Source organism: Heterodontus francisci, chromosome 9 (genome assembly GCF_036365525.1).
Source record: "Heterodontus francisci isolate sHetFra1 chromosome 9, sHetFra1.hap1, whole genome shotgun sequence".
Classification (NCBI taxonomy): Eukaryota; Metazoa; Chordata; class Chondrichthyes; order Heterodontiformes; family Heterodontidae; genus Heterodontus; species Heterodontus francisci.
This window is the reverse complement of record NC_090379.1, coordinates 72,035,107-72,055,088: the sequence shown is the minus strand read 5'-3', so window position 1 is coordinate 72,055,088 and position 19,982 is coordinate 72,035,107. Positions and strand designations below refer to the sequence as shown.

Genomic DNA, 19,982 nt, shown 5'->3' with positions numbered 1-19,982 from the left:
AAGATATGGCTACTCACGCCTGTGAGGATATACTTGTCATAGAGGGAGTGCAACAAAGGTTAACCAGTCTAATCCCTGGGATGGTGGTATTGTCCTATGAGGAGAGATTGAGGAGACTGGGCCTCTATTCTCTATAATTATTCTCGAATAATGAGAGGTGATCTCATTAATGGAACACAGAATTCTTAGAGCTTGACAGGGTAGATGCAGGAAGGATGTTTCCCCTGGCTGGTGAGTCGAGAACCAGGGGGCACTGTCTCAGAATAAGAGATAGGCCATTTAGGATTGAGATAAGGAGGAATTTCTTCACTCAGAGACTGGTGAATCTTTGGAATTCACTACCCCAGAGGGCTGTGGAGGTTGTCATCGAGTATATTCAAGACAGAAATCGATAGATTTCTAGATATTAAAGATATCAAGGGATATGGGGATAGTGTGGGAAAATGGCGTTGAGGAAGAAGATCAGCCATGATTTAGGTGAATGGCGAAGCAGGCTTGAGGAGCCAAATGGCCTACTCCTGCACCTATTCCCTATGTCCCTATCTTCCTATGAACCCTCACACTGCAGCAGAGGAGAGGTACAGCACCTGCCACAGGTCCACCCGAGCGACCATCGAGCAGGCCATTGGGCTGCTGAAGATGAGATTCAGGTGCCCAGACAGATCCGGTGGAACCCTTCAGTATGCCCCAATGAGGGTCTCATGGATTGTGGTGATCTGCTGTGCTCTACACAATCTAGCACTGCATAGGGGGAGGCCTTGCATAATGAGGACATCATTGACACCACTCCTCATCCGACATTAGGATGTGGAGGAAGCTACTGAGCAGGCAGCACAGGATGAGGAGTCCCTTGCAACAGAGGCAAGGGGGAAAAAGAGACGTGCATAGAAGGCTCGGGACAATCTCATACATACCTGTTTCTTGTCTTTTTACTATCAGCGCAATAAAGACTTACCTAAATGCATACCTGCTGTCACTTCCTTCATCTCGTACTCCATCACCCAGCGCCCAAGTTCACATTGCGCACTGGCAAAGCTGAGGAGCTGACCAAATGCAGCCTACCTCAACATTAGCAGCCCAATGAGGGAGCAAGGCTGTAGATGACATCTGACAAGGTAGCAAGAAATGCAGGGATAACTACCAATAGTAAGTCTTACATTTATTAATTGGCACTATAGTATAAAGACTTAACATGTGCAAAGTCCAAACACCCATGATCCCCATGTTCATCTAGGTGTTCTTCTTAACTCTCTTATGTGTGCTCCTACGAGGTGCGACTGCTGTGCTTGCAGCTGAGGTGGAGGCAGGCTGTTGATCAGGCCACCCCATGGCCAGGGATGACATTGGTGACCCTGCTCTGGCTGCCTGAGGCCTGGAAGACCCCATATGCTGAGGGGCCCCTGCACAGCTGCAGGACCCTTCTCTGTCATCACAACTACTGGAGTTGCTGGGGTCACTGACAGCGGAGCTGAGGAGCTGCTGTCCACACTCAGAGCGCCCTAAGGAGGAGCCCCCAGATGAAGCAGGAAGCCACTTCTCCAGCCTTTCAAGGCATACTTGTGCCTCCCTGCTCATCAGAGAAGGACGAGCACCTGGTGGAGGCTCCAGGCACCTCATCCCCCTCTCGCCTTGGCACTGCTGCATGGAGTTCATGGACAAGCTGATGGTAAGCAGGTCTACGTGCATCTCTGGCATCCACTGACTGGTCTGTTGGATCTGGCTCTTCATGAGGGTTGCCTACCTCTCAATGGAGAAAGCCAAGCGCGCACATGCCTGAGACATGACAACACTCATGGCCTGGATGGACTCCTCTAATGTCCATGCATGGGTGCACATAGCCTCTGGAAGCTCTGCCAGATGTCCTCTCACATCTCACTACAGCTCCAGCAGTTGCTGTGTTGTCAACAACTCCAGAGGCACATCACCAGCCTGGGGCTCCACACGGGCCTGGCCTTCCACAGTCCTCCGACTGTCAATGGTCTCGGCTATCACATCCTCCATCAGCTGCTCGGGCACATCATTGCTGTGCTCAACAGCTTGTGCCCCTGAATCTAATCACGAATGCATTCCCACTGACGTGAGAGTATCTGTGCTGGTGGAGGGTATGGGGAATGATGTGATGGTGCATCCTCTGAAGATCCCCTCCTTCTCCTGGACAGATGGCCCCTGCTCTCTGCAGCTGAGTGTCCTTCAGATTACCGAGACCTGTGTGAGAGAACACAAACATTTAGGGGTTAAGGATTTCACATCTCCTTATCCCAACCATGCCTGATGTGGAGCTCCATGAGTCCAGTGGTGGCCAATTGAGACTATGCTTCATGTGTCACTCAGACATTCAGATGCACACTTGTGACCCTGTACTCATTCACTCACTCTCTTGGGTTGACACTCCTGTTTCACTATCAGCAATTCCAGGGCTGCCCTACGATCCAGCCAGCTCCAGGACCCCCTCCTCTGACGGGGTCAGAACAAGGATGTATGGGAGGCCTCCACCAGTCGTGGCCTGTTCTTTATTATTGTGCCATTTCTCCTACAAGCAGAAGGCTGAACACTGTTAGTTTTCCCAAGAGGACTAGCACAACAATTAGGATAGTGACAGACTGTGCTTTGGCCCATGATGGGGTTTACAAAGGCCTCCTCCTTACTTCTGCTCTCCAGGGACGTGGTGGGGGTCAGCAAAGACCGAAGGCCACCTCACCAAGATGCAGCCATGCATCTGAAAGGATATGCTGCTGCCTCACCCCCTTGCCTCTGACTGGGTGGTCAATCCCTCCCCATCTAGCACACTGCCTCACATTGCCACATGCAAGCCCAAAAGACAGTGGTATGGATAACTCATCCTGGTGGACTGAAAGAGGTAATTGATCAGTTTGCAGCACTGCATCTATGTTCAGTAGTGACCCTACAGCCTCCTATGCAATCTCCATCCAGGCTTGAATCATCAGGTGGGACGGTCTCCTCTTGCTGTCCCTGGGGAAGAGGACCTCCTGCCTTGCCCTTGCAGCCTGGGAGAGAACCTGCAGGGAGGCATCGCTCAACTGTGGAGTCACCCATTGTCTTCCCTATGCCATGGTGGCAGCTGGCTCCCGGTTAGCTCCTTGGGTCTTGTGTCCTGGTGGAGGGGTGCAGGCGTCTTCAATTCTGATCCGCAGGTGTAGAAGTCTTCAATTCTGGTCTGGGGTGCAGGGGTCTTTAATTCTGGTCTGGGGTGAGGGAACCTTCAATTCTGATGCAGGGGTCTTCAATTTGGGTCTAGGGGTGCAGGGGTCTTCAGTTCTGGTCCGGGGTCTTCGATTCTGGTCCAGGAGTGCTGGAATTTTCAATTCTGGTGCAGGGATCTTCAATTCTGGTCTAGGGATGGAGTCTTCAATTCTGGTGCAGGGGCCTTCAATTTGGGTCTAGGAGTGCAATGATCTTCAATTCTGGTCCAGGGATGCTGGAGTCTTCAATCCTGCTGCAGAGATGTTCAATTCTGGTCCAGGGGTGCAGGGGCCTTCAATTCTGGTCCGGGATCTTCAATTCTGGTCCAGGAGTGCTGGAGTTTTCAATTCTGGTCCAGAGGTGCAGGGGCCTTCAATTCTGGTCCAGGAGTGCTGGAGTTTTCAATTCTGGTCCAGAGGTGCAGGGGCCTTCAATTCTGGTCCAGGGGTGCTGGAGTTTTCAATTCTGGTGCAGGAGAATAGGTGTCTTCAATTCTGGTTCAAGGGCACAGGGTCTTCAATTCTGGTGCAGGTATGCTGGAGTTTTCAATTCTGGTGCAGGGGTCTTCAATTCTGGTGCAGGGGTTTTCACTTTAGCTGGAGGGCTCTTCAACAATGCTGCTCAAGCAATCATTAACAGCAAGGTGGCACTACCTGCAGGGCTGGCAACCATTTAAAATGGCACCAGCACCTGACTTTGAGCCAGGTGATGTTGCCATCAGTGCCTCAGTGCCCGCCCCACTTGTTAATTGGACAGGCCCATGCCTCCAGGTAGTTAATTGGCTGGCCTCCAGGTAGTTAATTGGCTTGCCGCCATGTCCCCTCATTCGGCCGGCCGCATGATGCTTGAGCAGAAGTGGCACCCACTGCCAGCTCCGGGACCTGAGGCCTTCAAACAAAATCCAGCCCATTGATCCTGTTTCTCTCTCCAGATCTGTTGACTATTCCTGCATTTTCTGTCTTTATTTAAGGATTTATATTGCTGGTTCTCAAGTCTGTCTTTGCAAGATTGCATAGAGGAAGTAAGAGAGATGTGAAGAGAAGTCTTAACTTGGCAAATAAGTTACAATCATTAAATTTCTCACAGCAGTGCATTCAGATCCTAGGATTAATACTATTGGCATTGACCTATCCAGCCATCTAATTTGCCAGGGCATCCATTACCCATTGAAGAGAAAAGAAACTCCTTCATAATCCTCATTTGCTACACAAAGCCCTCTATGGCTCCATTGGAGAACTGGGGTGCTCTAGCCAATATCATGCTACTTGCTGCCTCAGTAATACTCTGTCCACTGATTACTTTTGAAAAGTGAACTTCCCCATTGCATGGCAGCAGGTCCTGCCTATAAACAATATGATTATTTTTTTCTTTGCTCATGGGACGTGAGCATCACTGCCAAGGCCATCATTTGTTGCCCATCCCTTATTGCCCTTGAGAAGGTGGTGGTGAGCCACATTCTTCAACTGCAGCAGTCCATCTGGTGTAGGTACACCCACACTGCTGTTAGGAAGGGAGTTCCAGGATTTTGACCCAGCAACAGTGAAGGAAAGGCTGTATAGTTCCAAGTCAGGATAGTGTGCGGTTTGGAGGGGAACTTGCAGGTGGTGGTGTTCCCATGCAACTGCTGCCCTTGTCCTTCTAGGTGGTAGAGGTCGTGGATTTGTAAGGTGCTGTCTAAGAAGCCTTGGTGCTTTGCTGCAGTGCATCTTATAGATGGTACACACTGCTGCCACTGTGCGTCGGTGGTGGAGGGAGTGAATATTTGTGGATGGGATGCCAATCAAGTGGGCTGCTTTGTCCTGGATGGTGTCGAGCTTCTTGAGTGTTGTTGAAGCTGCACCCATCCAGGCAAGTGGAGAGTATTCCATCACACTCCTGACTTATGCCTTGTGATGGTGGACAGGCTTTGGGGAGTCAGGAGGTGAGTTACGTGTTGCAGAATTCCTAGTCTCTGACCTGCTCTTGTAGCCACGGTAGTTATATGACTACTCCAGTTCAGTTTCTGGTCATGGTAACCCCCAGGATGTTGATAGTGGGGGATTCAGCGATCGTAATGCCATTGAATGTCAAGGGGAGATGGTTAGATTCTCTCTTGTTTGAGATAGTCATTGCCTGGCACTTGTGTGGCGTTAATGTTACTTGCCACTTATCAGCCCAAGCCTGGATGTTTTCCAGGTCTTGCTGCATTTCTACACGGACTGCTTCAGTATCTGAGGAGTTGCAAATGGTGCTGAACATTGTGCAATCATCAGCTAACAGCCCCAGCTCTGACCTTTTGACCTTATTATTGAAGGAAGGTCATTGATGAAGCAGCTGAAGGTGGTTGGGCCTAGGACACGACCCTGAGGAACTCCTGCAGTGATGTCCTGGAGCGGTGATGATTGACCTCCAACAACCACAACCATCTTCCTTTGTCTTAGGTATGACTTCAACCAGCAGTGTTTTCCCCCTGATTCCCATTGACTCCAGCTTTTGCTAGGGTTCCTTGATGCCATGCTCGATCAAATGCTGCCTTGATGTCAAGGATAGTCACTCTCACCTCATCTCTTGAGTTCAGCTCTTTTGTCCATGTTTGAATCAGGGCTGTAATGAGGTCAGGAGCTGAGTGGCCCTTGTACCACCGTATTTATTTTGCTGGTCCAGTTAAGCTTCTGGTCAATGGCAATCCCTAGGATGGCGATGGTGGGGGATTCAGTGATGACAATGCCATTGAATGTCATGGGGAGAGGGTTAGATTCTCTCTTGTTGGAAATGGTCATAGCCTGGCACTTGTGTGGCATGAATGTTACTTGTCATTTATCAGCCCAGCCTGAATCTTTTCCAGATCTTGCTGCAGCTGGACACAGACTGCTTCAGTATCTGAGGACTTGCAAATGGTACTAAACACTGTGCAATCATCAGCGAACAGCGCTACTTCTGACCTTATGATGGAGGCAAGGCATTTGATTGATTGTGTCAGTCATTGTGTCCGCCATCTACAAGACACAGTCAATTCAGTCATTGAAGCAACTGAAGATGGTTGGGCCTAAGACACCGCCCTGAGGAATGATGTCCTGGGACTGAGATGATTGGCCTCCAATAACCATAGCCATCATTAGTACTGGCAGCTCATTTAGTCAATGCAAAGTAATTGGGACTCTCACCATTCTCACACTGGGCAGGTAGAGCATATGCTGTAACCAATCTGCACCATATATCAAAAATCGCCTGCACTATCTCGTAATAAGGAGGCTCCAGAGTCATGGTTAAATATTACAGATCTTCAGGAATTCATGCAACAATCCAGGTGCTTCCATTCAGTGTTACTGATCACTAATGCACTATCTGGCAGATTTCAAGATGGAACAGAGGAAACTCCTGCCTAGGAGACCCTGCCCCACCACACCCACATCTATAAAATTGGCTTTATTCGGAAGTTCTGCCCCAACAATGTTCCTTACAAACATCCTAGGAAAATAAGTCACCAGTATCTGAATCCCAATCTAACTGTTGCCTTTCCATCAAACTCCTGTAGAGTCATCGGGCTGGATTTTCATTCTGGGGTCGGGATCCTGACGCCAAGTCATCATGGCTGGCACAACACTATCTTAAAATACAAATGATTTAATTGGGCCAGAGGCAAGTCTGGCACACAATCAGTGGCACTAGGACTGGTATGGAGGTGGGAAGCCATTATTGGGTTCACCATTGCCTTGCAGATGGTGCAGGCAGTGGACCAGAGGGCTAGCAGTGTTATGATGCAAACAAGTGGCCAAACAGAACAGGAAGGCAGGTGAAGCACTATGTTTCAATCTCACTTTTGTTTTGATTTCTTTGAATAATTATCGATATCAAACAATGTCCAACTGCATTGCTCACGACAGCTGATCACTTTTGTGCATTGGAACAGTCACTCCTCCTGCTCTCCGCTTTGAAAATTTCCTTCTGGCCTTCCCCAGCCTATTAACAAGCTCCTCAAGGAACTTAACAGGCAATTAATTGGAGGGGAGCAGGTTCCCGGAAAAGTTACAGCACAGAAAGGCCATTCAGTGATCGTGTCTTTGCCGGCTGAAAAAACTAGCTGCCCAATCTAATGCCACCTTCCAGCAGCTGGTCCGTACCCTTGTATGTTACAGCACTTCAGGTGCAGATCCAGGTACCTTTTACTTATAATATGCCTGCTCTGCATTCTTCCAGAGGATGTTAAGTTTGCACAAGCTAACCTATTTAGCAAGATGGTATCTGTGCGCTTCATATCAGAAGTGTGCACACACACACACTGCTGAAGCTATTTTGGAACCAAAGCCCCAAAAACAGGTACTACCGAGCCCAATTTTACCCCCATTGTGTTGAACAGACTTTATATGATATGTCTAAAAGCCACAGAATCATACAAGTTTACAGTGCAGAAGCATGATATTCATCTCTTTGTGTTTGTGTTGGCTCTATGAACCAAGAGGAACCAGTGTTCTACTATGAACTAGGAGGAGCTAGACAGTAATTTCTAGTTCTGAAAGGAAATAGGAAACTGATGAAAGGCATTCAAGTGTAGAAATCTGTGATGAGCTGTATTGAAAGGAATTTTGTGAACACACATAGAGCTGAGGAATCCCTGACTCATATATAATTACTGTGTTCCTGATAATTGAACCTGAGGTAAGTTTGTTGACACCACCAAATAACAATGTGATTATAAACATTTTTCAGGTCATTAGAGACAGCCAGTCGCTGGATATATCACTTGACCAACTTGAGGCAGTATTACCATCTTCAATTCCTTGAGAGTGCAAGACAATCTGGATTAAACTCTTCAGAAAGAGATGCCAGGTTCTGACATCTAAGATACCACTGTTCTGATTTTTTGTAGAACCATTGATGGTCATAAAAGCCCAAGAATTGTTTGTGACCTCGTCCCAGTTGGCCTTAAAGTGCTGCGGCTCCTGGCCAAAAGTGATAGGCTGCAGGTTGGTACATGCACTTGAAGCTGCAGCCAAAGCCAGAAAATAACTGCTACAGATATCCATGACTGTAGACATGGTGGGCAACAACAACTTGCATTTACATAGAGCATTTAATTTAGAAGTAATGTCGCCAGGCATTTCACAAAGATGCAATCATAAAATCGACTCTGAAACAAACATCTCAAGATGGGTGGCCAAAAGCATGTGAGAAAGTGGAGGAACTTCGAGAAGTAATTGCAGAGCATGTTACTTGGGCAGCAAAAGAGAGGGATGCCCAAGAGGCGTGAAGCAGAGAAAGGAGGAGGGGTTATAAGGCTGAAAGATATTGTAGAGATAAGGGAGGCAAGACCATGAAAGGATTTAAACATGTGAATGGGAATTTTCAATTTGAGGGGACTGCAAGCCCAATGTGCCTGGTGTGAGACTTGGTATGGATTAGGATATGGGCAGCAGAGTTTTGGATGAGCTAAAGGTTATAGAAGGTGTTGAATGCAAGGCCACCAGGAGAGTTATTCTCGAGATGACAAAGACATGGATGAGGGTTTCAGCCTCAGATGGATTGAGATAGCAGTGGTGGCTATGCACAATATAATGAAGAGGATATGGGCTTAGAAGCTCAGCTAAGGATGGAGGAGGACGCCAAGGTTATAAACAGTCTGATTCAGTTTGAGACAGTGGTCAGGGAGGGGGATGAAATTTGTGGCAAGGGTACAGGGTTTGTGGTGGGGGCTGAAAACAATGATTTCAGCTTCCCAGTGCTTTGACTGGAAGAAATCATGATCCATCAAAGACTGGATTTCAGACAAGTAATCTGATAGCACAGAGGCATTTGAGGGGTGGAAGGAGTGATGGAGAGGTAGAGCTAATTGGCCTCATTTGGAAGTTGATCCCATGTCCGGAATTACCCAAAACATATTCGTGGCCATCTTTTTGATCTTGCCATGTCACTTGGCCTCACTACGTCCATAGTATCAATCAATCACTGATAAGGCCATCTTGATCAATTCCTTGTATCGCTGTCCACCCACATCCCGCTTCCCGCTCCAAAACATACTTCCTTCTGCAGGCCCCTGGCAAAAACTCTCCCCCAATTCATCCTCCAATTCACTTACAACTGCACTTTCAAATTCCAACTATTTAGCTTTTGGCCCTCCATTTACCACAACATTTCTGCAGCTACTGATCTGCTCCACTACTCCCATCCCCAGCTGTCATCCAAATTAGGACCATTATTCACGCTCGCGTTGGCTGTTCCCCCTGGTACAGCCTTGACTGTGGCTCCCTTAAATCCAAGGTATGCAGACATGAACGGATGTGGCGGACAACTGTTTTAGCCATTTACCGCCAGATATGGATCCTATCCCCTTCACCCTCACCTCCAACAAATGTGAGGTGCTCATGGATTTCTTTGTCACTAAGACTGAAAAAATCTGATCAGCTGCCTCTGCCACTTCCCTTCCTTTGCCAGGCCAAATTTCCTGCAAGGCTCACCCCTGACTAGCCCTGAACTTGTATCTTTCTCCAGTTTCTCTACTATCTCCCTTCATGCCCTCTCCAAGCTCATCCTGTCCATGAGAACTCTTTCCCCTCTCCTTTCTGCTCTCTCAACCCTATTCCCACTTGACCTAATTTCCCTTCCTGGCTCCCATGCTAACTGATATTGGTAATAGCTCTCTCTCCTCAGGTACTATCCCCCTCTCCTTCAAATCTGCTATCTCCTCAAAAATTCAACTCTCCATCCCTCTGGCCTTGCAAACTACTGCCTCATGCTCAAACTCCCCTTCCTCTCCAAAGTCCTTGAATGTGCCATATTCGTGCCCCTCTTTCCTGGATCTCCATGTTTGAATCCCTCCAGTCAGGTTTCTATCCCCTACCATAGTTCTGAAACAGCTCCTTGCAAAGTCACATTCTATGTGATTGTAATAAAAGCCAACTATGCCTCATTGTACTTCTCACTCTATCTGCAACATTTGACACAGTTGACAATGTCCTCCTCGAACAGCTCTCCACTACTGTCCATCTGTGTGGCACTGCACTCGCCTGGTTCCATTCTCATCTATCTAATCATAGCCAGAGTACCTCCTGCAATGGCTTCTTTTCCCACTCCGACACATTTAGCTCTGGAACTATCCTTGGCCCCCTCCTATTTCTCATTTACATGCTGCCCCTCAGTGACATTATCTGAAAACACAATGTCAGTTTCCGCATGTACACTGATAACACCCCAGCTCTACCTCACCACCACCTTTTCGGACTGCATGTCCAGCAAGCAGTACTGGAAGAGCAGATATTTCCTCCAATTAAATATTGGGAAGATGAAGCAATTGGATTTGGTCCCCACCACAAACTCAGCTAGCTACCTACTCCATTCCACTCTCTGGAAACTGTCTGAGGCTGAACCAGACTGTTCGCAACCTTGGTGTTATATCTGACCCCGAGATGAATTTCCAACCACATTTCTGCATCACCACTAGGACTGCCTATTTCCACTTCCATAACATCCTCGACTCCATCCCTGCTTCAGCTCATCTGCTGCTGAAACCTCATCCAGGCCTTTGTTACCTCTAGACTTGAATATTCTAACGCACTCCTGTCTGGTCTCCCACCTTCTACCTTCAGTAAACTTGAGGTCATCCAAAATACTGTTGCCTGTGTCTTAACTCGCACAAAATCCTGTTTTCCTATCACCCTTGTGCTCACTGATCTACATTGGTTCCCCGTTATGCAACACCTCGATTTTAAAATTCTCATCCTTGTTTTCAAATCCCTGCATGCTCTCATCACTCCCTATCTCTGTAATCTTCTCCAGCCCCACAACCTTTGTGATACCTGTGCTCCTCTACTTCTGGCCTCTTGAGCATCCCCAATTTTAATTGCTCCACCTTTGGCGACCATGCCTGCAGCTGTCTGGGCCCTAAGCTCTGGCATTCCCTCCCTAAATTTTTCTGCCTCTCTACCTTGTTTTCTTCCTTTAAGACATTCCTGAAAACACACCTCTTTGACTGTGCATTTGGTCATCTGATCTAATATCTCCTTATATTGCTTTGTGTCAAATTTTGTTTTATAATGCCCCTGTGAAGTGCCTTGGGACATTTTCTTACATGAAAGGGGGCTATATAAATACTTTCTGTTGTTGTCTGTGAATGATATTGCCAATGTAAAGCATGTCTATGAGGAAAAGGAGGTGGTCAAGATTAGGCACATTGGAGACTCAAGAAATAATGATCAGATAGAAAAAAATGATACCAAGCAAGGTCAGACCCATTCAGCAATAAAGGACAGGCGTTGGAGGAGGATGATAGGGTCAAAAGTGTCAAGAGCTACAGAAAGGTCCAGGACTGTGAAGAGGGATAATGCGCCATAGTCACAGCCACATGGAATGTCATTTGTGACTTAGGTTAGAGCTACGGAAGAGTTGGACGTGAATTTGAGAGGAGACAAAATTTCATGGACTTTGGAGATGAAGGGGAGGTTAAAGATGGGTAGTAGGTTGCAAACGCAGAATGGTTCAGAGATTTTTTTTTAAAACAGTGTGGTCGAACAACAAAATTGTTGAAAGGGAGAGAGATAGTACCTTCGGAGAGGGAACCATTTACAGTGCCAGCTAGGGAAGGGAGGTTGGGTGGTCAGCAGTTTAGTTAGAATGAGAGCAAGGCAGCAGGAAGTGGGTTTTGTCAACAAGATGTGCTCAAAGATGGCATGAGAAGAGATAGGACAGAAACAAGAGAAAGACACAAGTTTAGATCTAGGACACGGTGCAGGTCAGGCTTAGTGGGGAAGTGTGGAAGCAGCTGAACGGAAGATCTCAATCTTAATAACAAATATGTTCATGAACTTCTCGTATTTGTCGTTAAAGGTAGAGGTGAAAGGGGCATTGGAGATGTTCTTAAGTAAAGAGTTGGTCGAAAAGAAGCCACAATTTATTTTTGCTCTCCAGGATAATCTTGGATAAGATAGGACATCCTTATAAAGTAATTTTAAAAAGACGATGGCATTTCCAATGACGCAATGAGAAGATGCACCACTTGAATGGCTCCGGATTATCTAAACCAAAAGGTCAAAGGTTCAACCTCTGGACTGCACTGAGTCAATTCATCTCAAATGGGCCATTACAGATCAGTTAGGGAGCTGTAACCTCTGCCAAAGTTTCAGCTCCTGCTTGCTATGCAATGACTCCTACAGGAAGTGTGCCTATCTCTATGTTATGTGAGGGCTCAACTGTGATAAGATCCCTCACCTCCATGGTCAAATACTCTCCCATCTTTCATTCAAAAAGAGTGAACACTTTAGTGAGGTACTGGAAGGATGAAGGGAGGGAGAAGTGGAGTAAAAAGTAAGTTTCCAAAAGTGTACTGAAATTTAAGTTCTAAAATGTTTCTGTACAAGGATTCCAAAGGTGATGGCTGATTTGCCCATAATTTAGAAAGTTAAAACAGAAGCTCATGTATTGTTATTAACATTGACCACTGAATTTCCACTGGGATCTCCCAATCAAACACTGTAACTTTGACAAAAGATCCTCAAAAACCATGGAGAAATATATTAACACCATTTATGACAGTTCTCTGGGGTTTCTGCTGATCTTCCACCTGAGTTACAACAAACAATTGAAAGAACCCCAATGGAAACTAATTGCAATATTACTTTCTAAGTATACTTCATAATTTGAGTAACTTTTGCAATGCAGAAAAGAAGCTTGTGTGTAGCTTACCTTGCTTTAGCATTGTCAGGTTCCTGTTTAATCAATGATGTAAGGTCTTGAATTGCTAAATGCCAAGTGGAATTTTCAAAATAAAATAAACCACGTTTCATCATAGCATCTGTTCTTTTTGGGTTCAAAGTAAAGGCCTACAATAAAATATATAAAAGGCCACATCATGATATCTGTAACTATAGCACTTTTGCATTTACCACGTTTTTGATCAATTATTATGAGAAGATATAAAATAAGACTAATAATTTAACAAAACATATTATATCCACAATATTAACTTCTATGGATAAACACAATTTTTAATGAAGTGATAAATTTAGGGACATACTTTTTAAAATAATTTTGCACCAAGTAGTCCAAGTTGCACCAAACATTGTTCGGTTTTAGAAAAATACAATCTGTATTTCTCTCTTGGCATTTCTTCGCGGACGAAGATTTTAAGGAAGGTTGTACTCATCGGTTGCAGGCCCGCTGGTGGCTAGTCAGGCCTATCCGTGACCGGCAGATTCTCCCTCAGCGGGTACAGGTGAAGGTGTAGTCGCTGCTGGGGCAACTGGATCTATCCTTCTCCTCCTTTTCTCTTTCATGCTGGTTCTTCGCTCAGTCTCAAAGTTGTCTGTAGCCCTCCTGATGTAGCATCTCCAGGCATCACGATCTATAGCCTGTGCTTCCCACTGGCGATGGTCGATGTGGCACACACAGAGGGACTTCTTCAGGAAGTCCTTGAAATGTTTGCATGGAGCCCCTCTGTTCCTTTTGCCTGTGGTCAGCTCTCCATACAACACAATCTTGGGCAGACAACTGTCGTCCATCTGGACAACATGACCCGCCCAACACGGTTGGCTTTGCAGGAGGATGGCCTCGATGCTGGTGATGTTGGCTATTTCCAGGGCTTCAATGTTTGTGATGCGGTCCTGCCAGTGGACCTTGAGACTGCTGCATAAGCAGTGCTGATGGAAGCACTCTAGAAGGCGTACATGACGGCAGTATAAGACCCATGACTCAGCACCACAGAGAAGGGTGGTGAGGACTACAGCTTTGTACACTTTGAGTTTGGTCTGTGCTCTAAGGTTTTGGTTGCTCCACACTCGTTCGTAGAGTCTAGTGAATGCGCTGTTTGCTTTTGAAAGCCTATTGTCAATTTCCTTGTCTATGGTGGCATCAAATGAGATGACGCTCCCCATATAGGTAAATTGCTTGATAGCATTCAGCTCAGTTCACTCAATGACAATGCTTGGTGGTCTATATTCTTCTTGGAGTGCAGGCTGATGCAGGACTAATCTGTATTAATTTTTGGTTTAATACAACTTCCATATATGAATTGCATGCTCAGTAAAATAAACTCATCACCGTACTGTTTCTAACTTTGTACTGCTGGTGGGGAGCCTCATCAACTGAAAGCCCATATCAGAAATTTGGTCACGCACTGCACATGATTTTTTGACCATTTAAATTACTGGTCACCAAATCATATGCAGCATTTTTCCAATTTCCAAAGATCAATGGTTTTGCTGGAATAGCAATGTTGAAAAATTATCCCCAGTACATACTGCCCAATTTTTTTTGATTATGTTTTACAACCTTCTGCAGAATTTTGACTCAGTAAGTGAGGAATTAGAAGTAATTTTAACAAATAATACAAATTTATACAGCTTTCATCAGTAAATAATTGACAACCAAAGTTATAAATGACATTCTCTGTGACTATGACCATGTTGCATTATTCCTTCTCATCATCCTTGATCTCTGTACAGCCTTTGACATAGTCATTCACACTAGCTTTTTCCAATCTCTCTTCTCTGTTGTCCAGCTCAGTGGAATCATTCTCACTTGGATTCACTCTTACCTAGCTGTTTGTAATCAAATTTAACGCTGTGTTTTCAAATGATGCTACCAAGGGACATCATGCATGTAGATGAGAAATAGGAGGGGAAAGGATAGATCCTTGGGGGACACCAGAGGTAATATTGCAGGAGCAGGAAGAGAAGCCATTCAGGTGATTCTTTGATCATCCGAAAACACAACTTTAGTTTTCACATACACACAGACGACACCCAGCTCTACCCCACTACCTCCCTCGACTCCGCCACTGGTGCTAAATTGTCAGACTGCTTGCCTGAAATTCAGTACCAGATGAGCAGAGGTTTCCTCCAATTAATTATTGGGAAGACAGAAGCCATTTCTTCAGTCTCCACTAAAAACTCTGTTCTCGAGCCAACAACTCCATCCCTCTCCCTTACAATTGTCGGAGGCTGAACCAGACTGTTCGCAACCTTGGTTTTATACTTGACCCCAAGATGAGCTTCTAACCACATTTCTGCTCCACCACTAAGACTGCCTAGTTATTACCATATCATCGACTCCATGTCATATTTGACCCTAAGATGAGCTTCCGACTACATACCTGCACCATTACTAACACCCCCTACTTCCACCTCCGTAACATGCAAGTCCCTGCCTCAACTCATTTGCTGCTAAAACCCACATCCATGCCTTTTTTATCTCTAGACTTGACTATTCTAACACAATCCTGGTCAGCTTCCCACATTCTTCCCTCCATAAACTTGAGGTCATCCAAAACACTGCTGCCTGTGACCTAACTCGCACCTAGACCCATTCACCCATCGCTCATGCTCACTAATCTACACGGCTCCTGATTAAGCAACAGCTTGATTTTAAAATTCTCATCTTTGTTTTCAAATCACTCCATATCCTCGGCCCACCCTATCTCCGTAATCTCCTTCAGCACCAAAAACCTCCAGGATATCTGTGCTCATCTAATTCTGGCCCCTTAAGCATTCCGATTTCAATTGTTCCAACATTGGTGGCCGTCCCTTCAGCTGCCAAGGCCCTATGCTCTGGAATACCCCCCTGAATCTCTCCTCCTTTCTATCTCTCTTTCCTTCTTTAAGACGCTCCTTAAAACTTACCTCTTTAACCAAGCTTTTGGCCATCCGCCCCTAATATCAGCTTATGTGGCTTAGTGTGGCGCTTTGTGACGTTTTATTGTGTTAGAGGCACTATAAAAATACAAGTTGCTGCTGAAAAGTGTTAGATTCCAGAAAGTTTGTAGTGGAAGGATGATGCTGGAAACTATCTTTACTCAGTTTCACATTTATTGTACAGAGTGAAAAGGATTACAAACAAATAGCTCCTCACTCCCCCACCAGTCTCAGTCAGAGTGTCCTTATAAGTGCTCAAGTAAGACCCCAATTAACACCCTCCACCTGCATATAATTAAACAACTGATACACAATTAACAGATTCCCTTCTTTCTTTTATAATAAAACTTAGATTAACATGCTCAAACAACATTTCAAAATAAATTCCATATTATGTACAAAATATTAACATGTTCGAAGAACATTTCACAATAAATCAAAATAAATTCCATTTTGGGTATAAAGTATTACACTGCAAGACACCCCACCTCTAGCACCCCTAACAATTACTTTGTACTCACATTTCTCTTTTTGAAACAATTGAATAGCTGATGACTTGCATCTACCCATTTAAGTTTGGAGATTTCCTTCCTCTCCAGCATTTATTTCAATTCAGCAAGGTCAATAAGTAGTGTTTGTCACTCACACTTTTTGTAGAGTGTACATTGTCCCAAAAAGAACGATTATCCACATAACATGCAATGGATATCCTATCTTCAGTATGACCCATGTTCAGAATTTCACCTAAAATATTTGAAAAATAGAACCCCAGATCCAAGTGCCTCCAGGGTTTCTGCAGCTAAAGTGCTTTTAATGACCCTTTTTATTTTCTTAGCTTCCCAAGCTAAAAGACAACATTTCCCATTTTCACCCATCAGAAATATAAAACCAGCTACACGCGAATATCCATCAGGAAGATTAGCATGTGAAGCATCACTAAAAATTACTAGCTTTCATGTTCTTTGTATCACCTAAGGATGGGAATTTCAGTATACATTTCTCCAGATTTAATTTTTTAATTTTTTTTTAAAACAATCTCAACTTAGTGTGCATCATCATCGTACTTAGCTCCAGCACATCAAAACTAGCATGAGGTCTAGTCGGAGTGCTCAACCAGTTTAATTGACCAATCAAGCTTTGCAATTGCTAGGTCACTTCTTTAGATATATCATCATCTTTCTGTGATGACCTACTATGATTAACCGGGATGGGAGTAACACTCTCTAAATAGGATTGTTGATTTAAAGTTATTCCAGACTTAGTCTACTTAATATCCAAACCAATATGTTTAAAGGCTCCACAAGCATAACTCACAATCTTAAATTTTGCTCTAATCTTATTAATAACATATTTCTCAAAATTCGCAGTACCACCTCATAAGAAATCATTAACGTGCATCATGAAGATCCCTGAAAGTTTCCCTTTATGATACCAATAAAACATTGCAGGATCTGCTTGTAGTTGAACACAACCAATTTTCAACAAAACAGATCTCACCGAGAAATACCACATCCTAGAAGCATCATTAAGGCCAGAGATGCATTTGTTCAGTTCCCATAGGACGGAATTTTATGCCCCCCCCAAAGAGCTGGCTGGTGGTGGAGGGGGGGGGGGGGGTGGAGGCGGCTGAAAATGACCCGTCCATCCCAGGCCAATCTAGGCCCTCAAGTGTCCAATTGACAGCCACTTAAGGGCCTCCGCCTGCCGCCTCCCGTCCTTCTGCATCTGCTGTCTCTTTAGGTGGTTCCAGAAACACTTCTCTCTGAAAAGTATCACCCTGCAGAAATGTGGCTTTTATGTCAATGGATCTGCACTCACATGAATCGTGACCAAATGAGCTAAAAGGATTTTCAGGATTACTTTTCCAACTGTGGCAGAGTTCACTTTTACATCGGTATCACCCTGTTGCTCTTCAAAACCCCTCGCAACAAGTCTTGCTTTAGCCTTATAAGTCCCATCAGGAAGGACTTTTTCAGTACAAATCCATCTATGTGACAAGGCTGGCTGTCCCCTATCTGGTACCTCAGAATAAACACCAAACTCTCTCCAAATTTCTATTTCTTATGATTTGCTTCTCTTATTAGTTTATCCTCAAGTTTGTTAGCAGCCGCTAAAACTTCACGGTCATTGAGGACTTCTGCTTCTAGTTACATTCCGAGACTGCTCTCGCCTTTGTTTCATTGCAGAATCTATTCAAAGTATGGTTTCTATTAGCACTTTGATGTCTTTTTGGACTACTGCTATAAGATCTCCTTCGCGCACGATCAGAGGCTCTTTCTCCAGTACAGCATCGTTTCCTTACACAAGAACCACTTTGAGACCCACTATTAGAACTTGCACTGCGCTTTCCACTGTTTCACCATATTCTACCAGTCCATGGGCCTTGCTTCTTGGCCATTATCTTGAACATTCATCCAATATTTAAACTTGCTAGTAGATTTTCCTGCATATCCCACAACTGTTGCATCCTTCCATTTATTAGACGCCTCTGGAATATATGTTACCCTAGTACCTACTCGGGGCAATTGGATTTGGATGCGATAGCTCTTTCCTGAGTGTCATTATCTCTCACATTACTATCCAACCCTTGACCTACCTTATTCTGTTCCTCAGGACCTTCATCACCAAACACATGAGCATTTGAGGTACAAGGTGCCTTGTTTCCCTCTACCAGCTGCTCAGAATCTGAGGTTTTGTAATCAATCCCAATTAATCATGAGGAATGAACCTTAACAGTTTGATTTCCATGTTTGATAACCACTGTCTTACCATCATGAATTATTACTTTACCAGGGCCCTTCCATTCCCCATGACTCTCACTTTTGTAGTACAACAAATCTCCTGCACTAAATTGTGTCTCAGATGGCCTTATACGATGCCTCAGAGCTCTCCGAACTTTCTCCGAGACCTCAGCTTTGATGAAAGCCTGTCTTCCTGTATGTAATGCATTCAAATGTATGGAGAAAATGGAACTAATTGTAGAATCTTCTAGAGCAGGAGGATTGTCACACAACACAGAAGGCAATTTGGGATTTCGCCCATTGACCAATTGATAAGAGACTATACTCTCCAACCATTTGAAGCAAATTCTTTGCACGAACCACCCTGGCAACCTGCAGTTTGGTTGGTCAGCTAAGATTTTATGCAGCATTTCATCAACAACTGCATGATTCCTTTCACAGAGCCCATTGCTGAAAGGGCTTTCAGCTGCGATATTCATAACCATGATGTTCACGTTTTCACAAATCTCTGAACGTCACTGGCAAATTCCCCTTCATTATCAGTCAGAAACTTAGCTGGTTCCCCAAGTCCAGTCCCTCGCCATTTCTCCATGATTTTATCTATATTTACCCTTTTTCCTTGCTATATTTTATCGTAGAAAGACTAAATCTAGTTGCTAGGTCTATAAAATGTGGAATGAAAATATTCATGTCTTTGTCCCATACCTTTAAATCCATGGCAACTACCTTGTCAAAGTCATATGCCAATGGAAGGCTTACACTAGGACCTGATAGCATCCTCCGATACTTTTTACAGATTTCACACTATTCACTAATCTCTTCTATCATCCTCGTATATGCTTCATCAATCACACCTGCATCCTTTAGCAGAGTTTTTAATCTTTGACAAGAAGGGTGAGCAAATTGTCCGTATAACTTTAAGACAATTTGTTTTTTTGTCTCTGATACTTTTCACCTGATGTCATTAATACTTCTCTAACACTCTAACACTTATCCACTTCATTCTTCCAATGGTCATATGTTTCAGTCTCAGAGAACGGAGGGTAATAATACCTGACAATTTACACTTGCTTTCTGCCATATTTTCCACAATCGATACTGAGATTTTAGTTTTCTATGTAAAAAACAAATGTTTAGTTTCCAACCTTCAACTTTAGGCAACCATTCTCTGCTATCATGTTAAATTCCAGAAAGCTTGTTGTGGAGGCATGATGCTGGAGCGTATCTTTACACAGTTTCATACTTATTGTACAGAGTAAAAAGGATTTGAAACAAGTAGCTCCCCACTCAAAAACCTCGTCCAGTCTCAGTAAGGGTGTCCTTATAGGTGCTCAAGTAAGACCCCAATTAACACCCTCCACTTGTATATAATTAAACAATTGATAAACAATTTAAAAAGGGGACAACTCTGGAGAAGCAGCAGAAAATATGTGAGGTCCTGTCA

The 19,982-nt window shown here is 44.6% G+C and overlaps 1 protein-coding gene across 4 annotated transcripts in view; it reads right to left on the bottom strand.

The window, feature by feature from the left end:
- The window catches only part of ttc6 (tetratricopeptide repeat domain 6), a 414,842-nt gene that overhangs the window by 160,097 nt on the left and 234,763 nt on the right, over window positions 1-19,982 (bottom strand). For all 4 annotated transcript variants that reach the window (XM_068039290.1, XM_068039292.1, XM_068039293.1 and 1 more), the window contains one exon: window positions 12,853-12,989. In XM_068039290.1, the coding sequence (XP_067895391.1) occupies window positions 12,853-12,989 (137 nt within the window). The remainder of the gene's footprint in view (window positions 1-12,852; window positions 12,990-19,982) is intronic.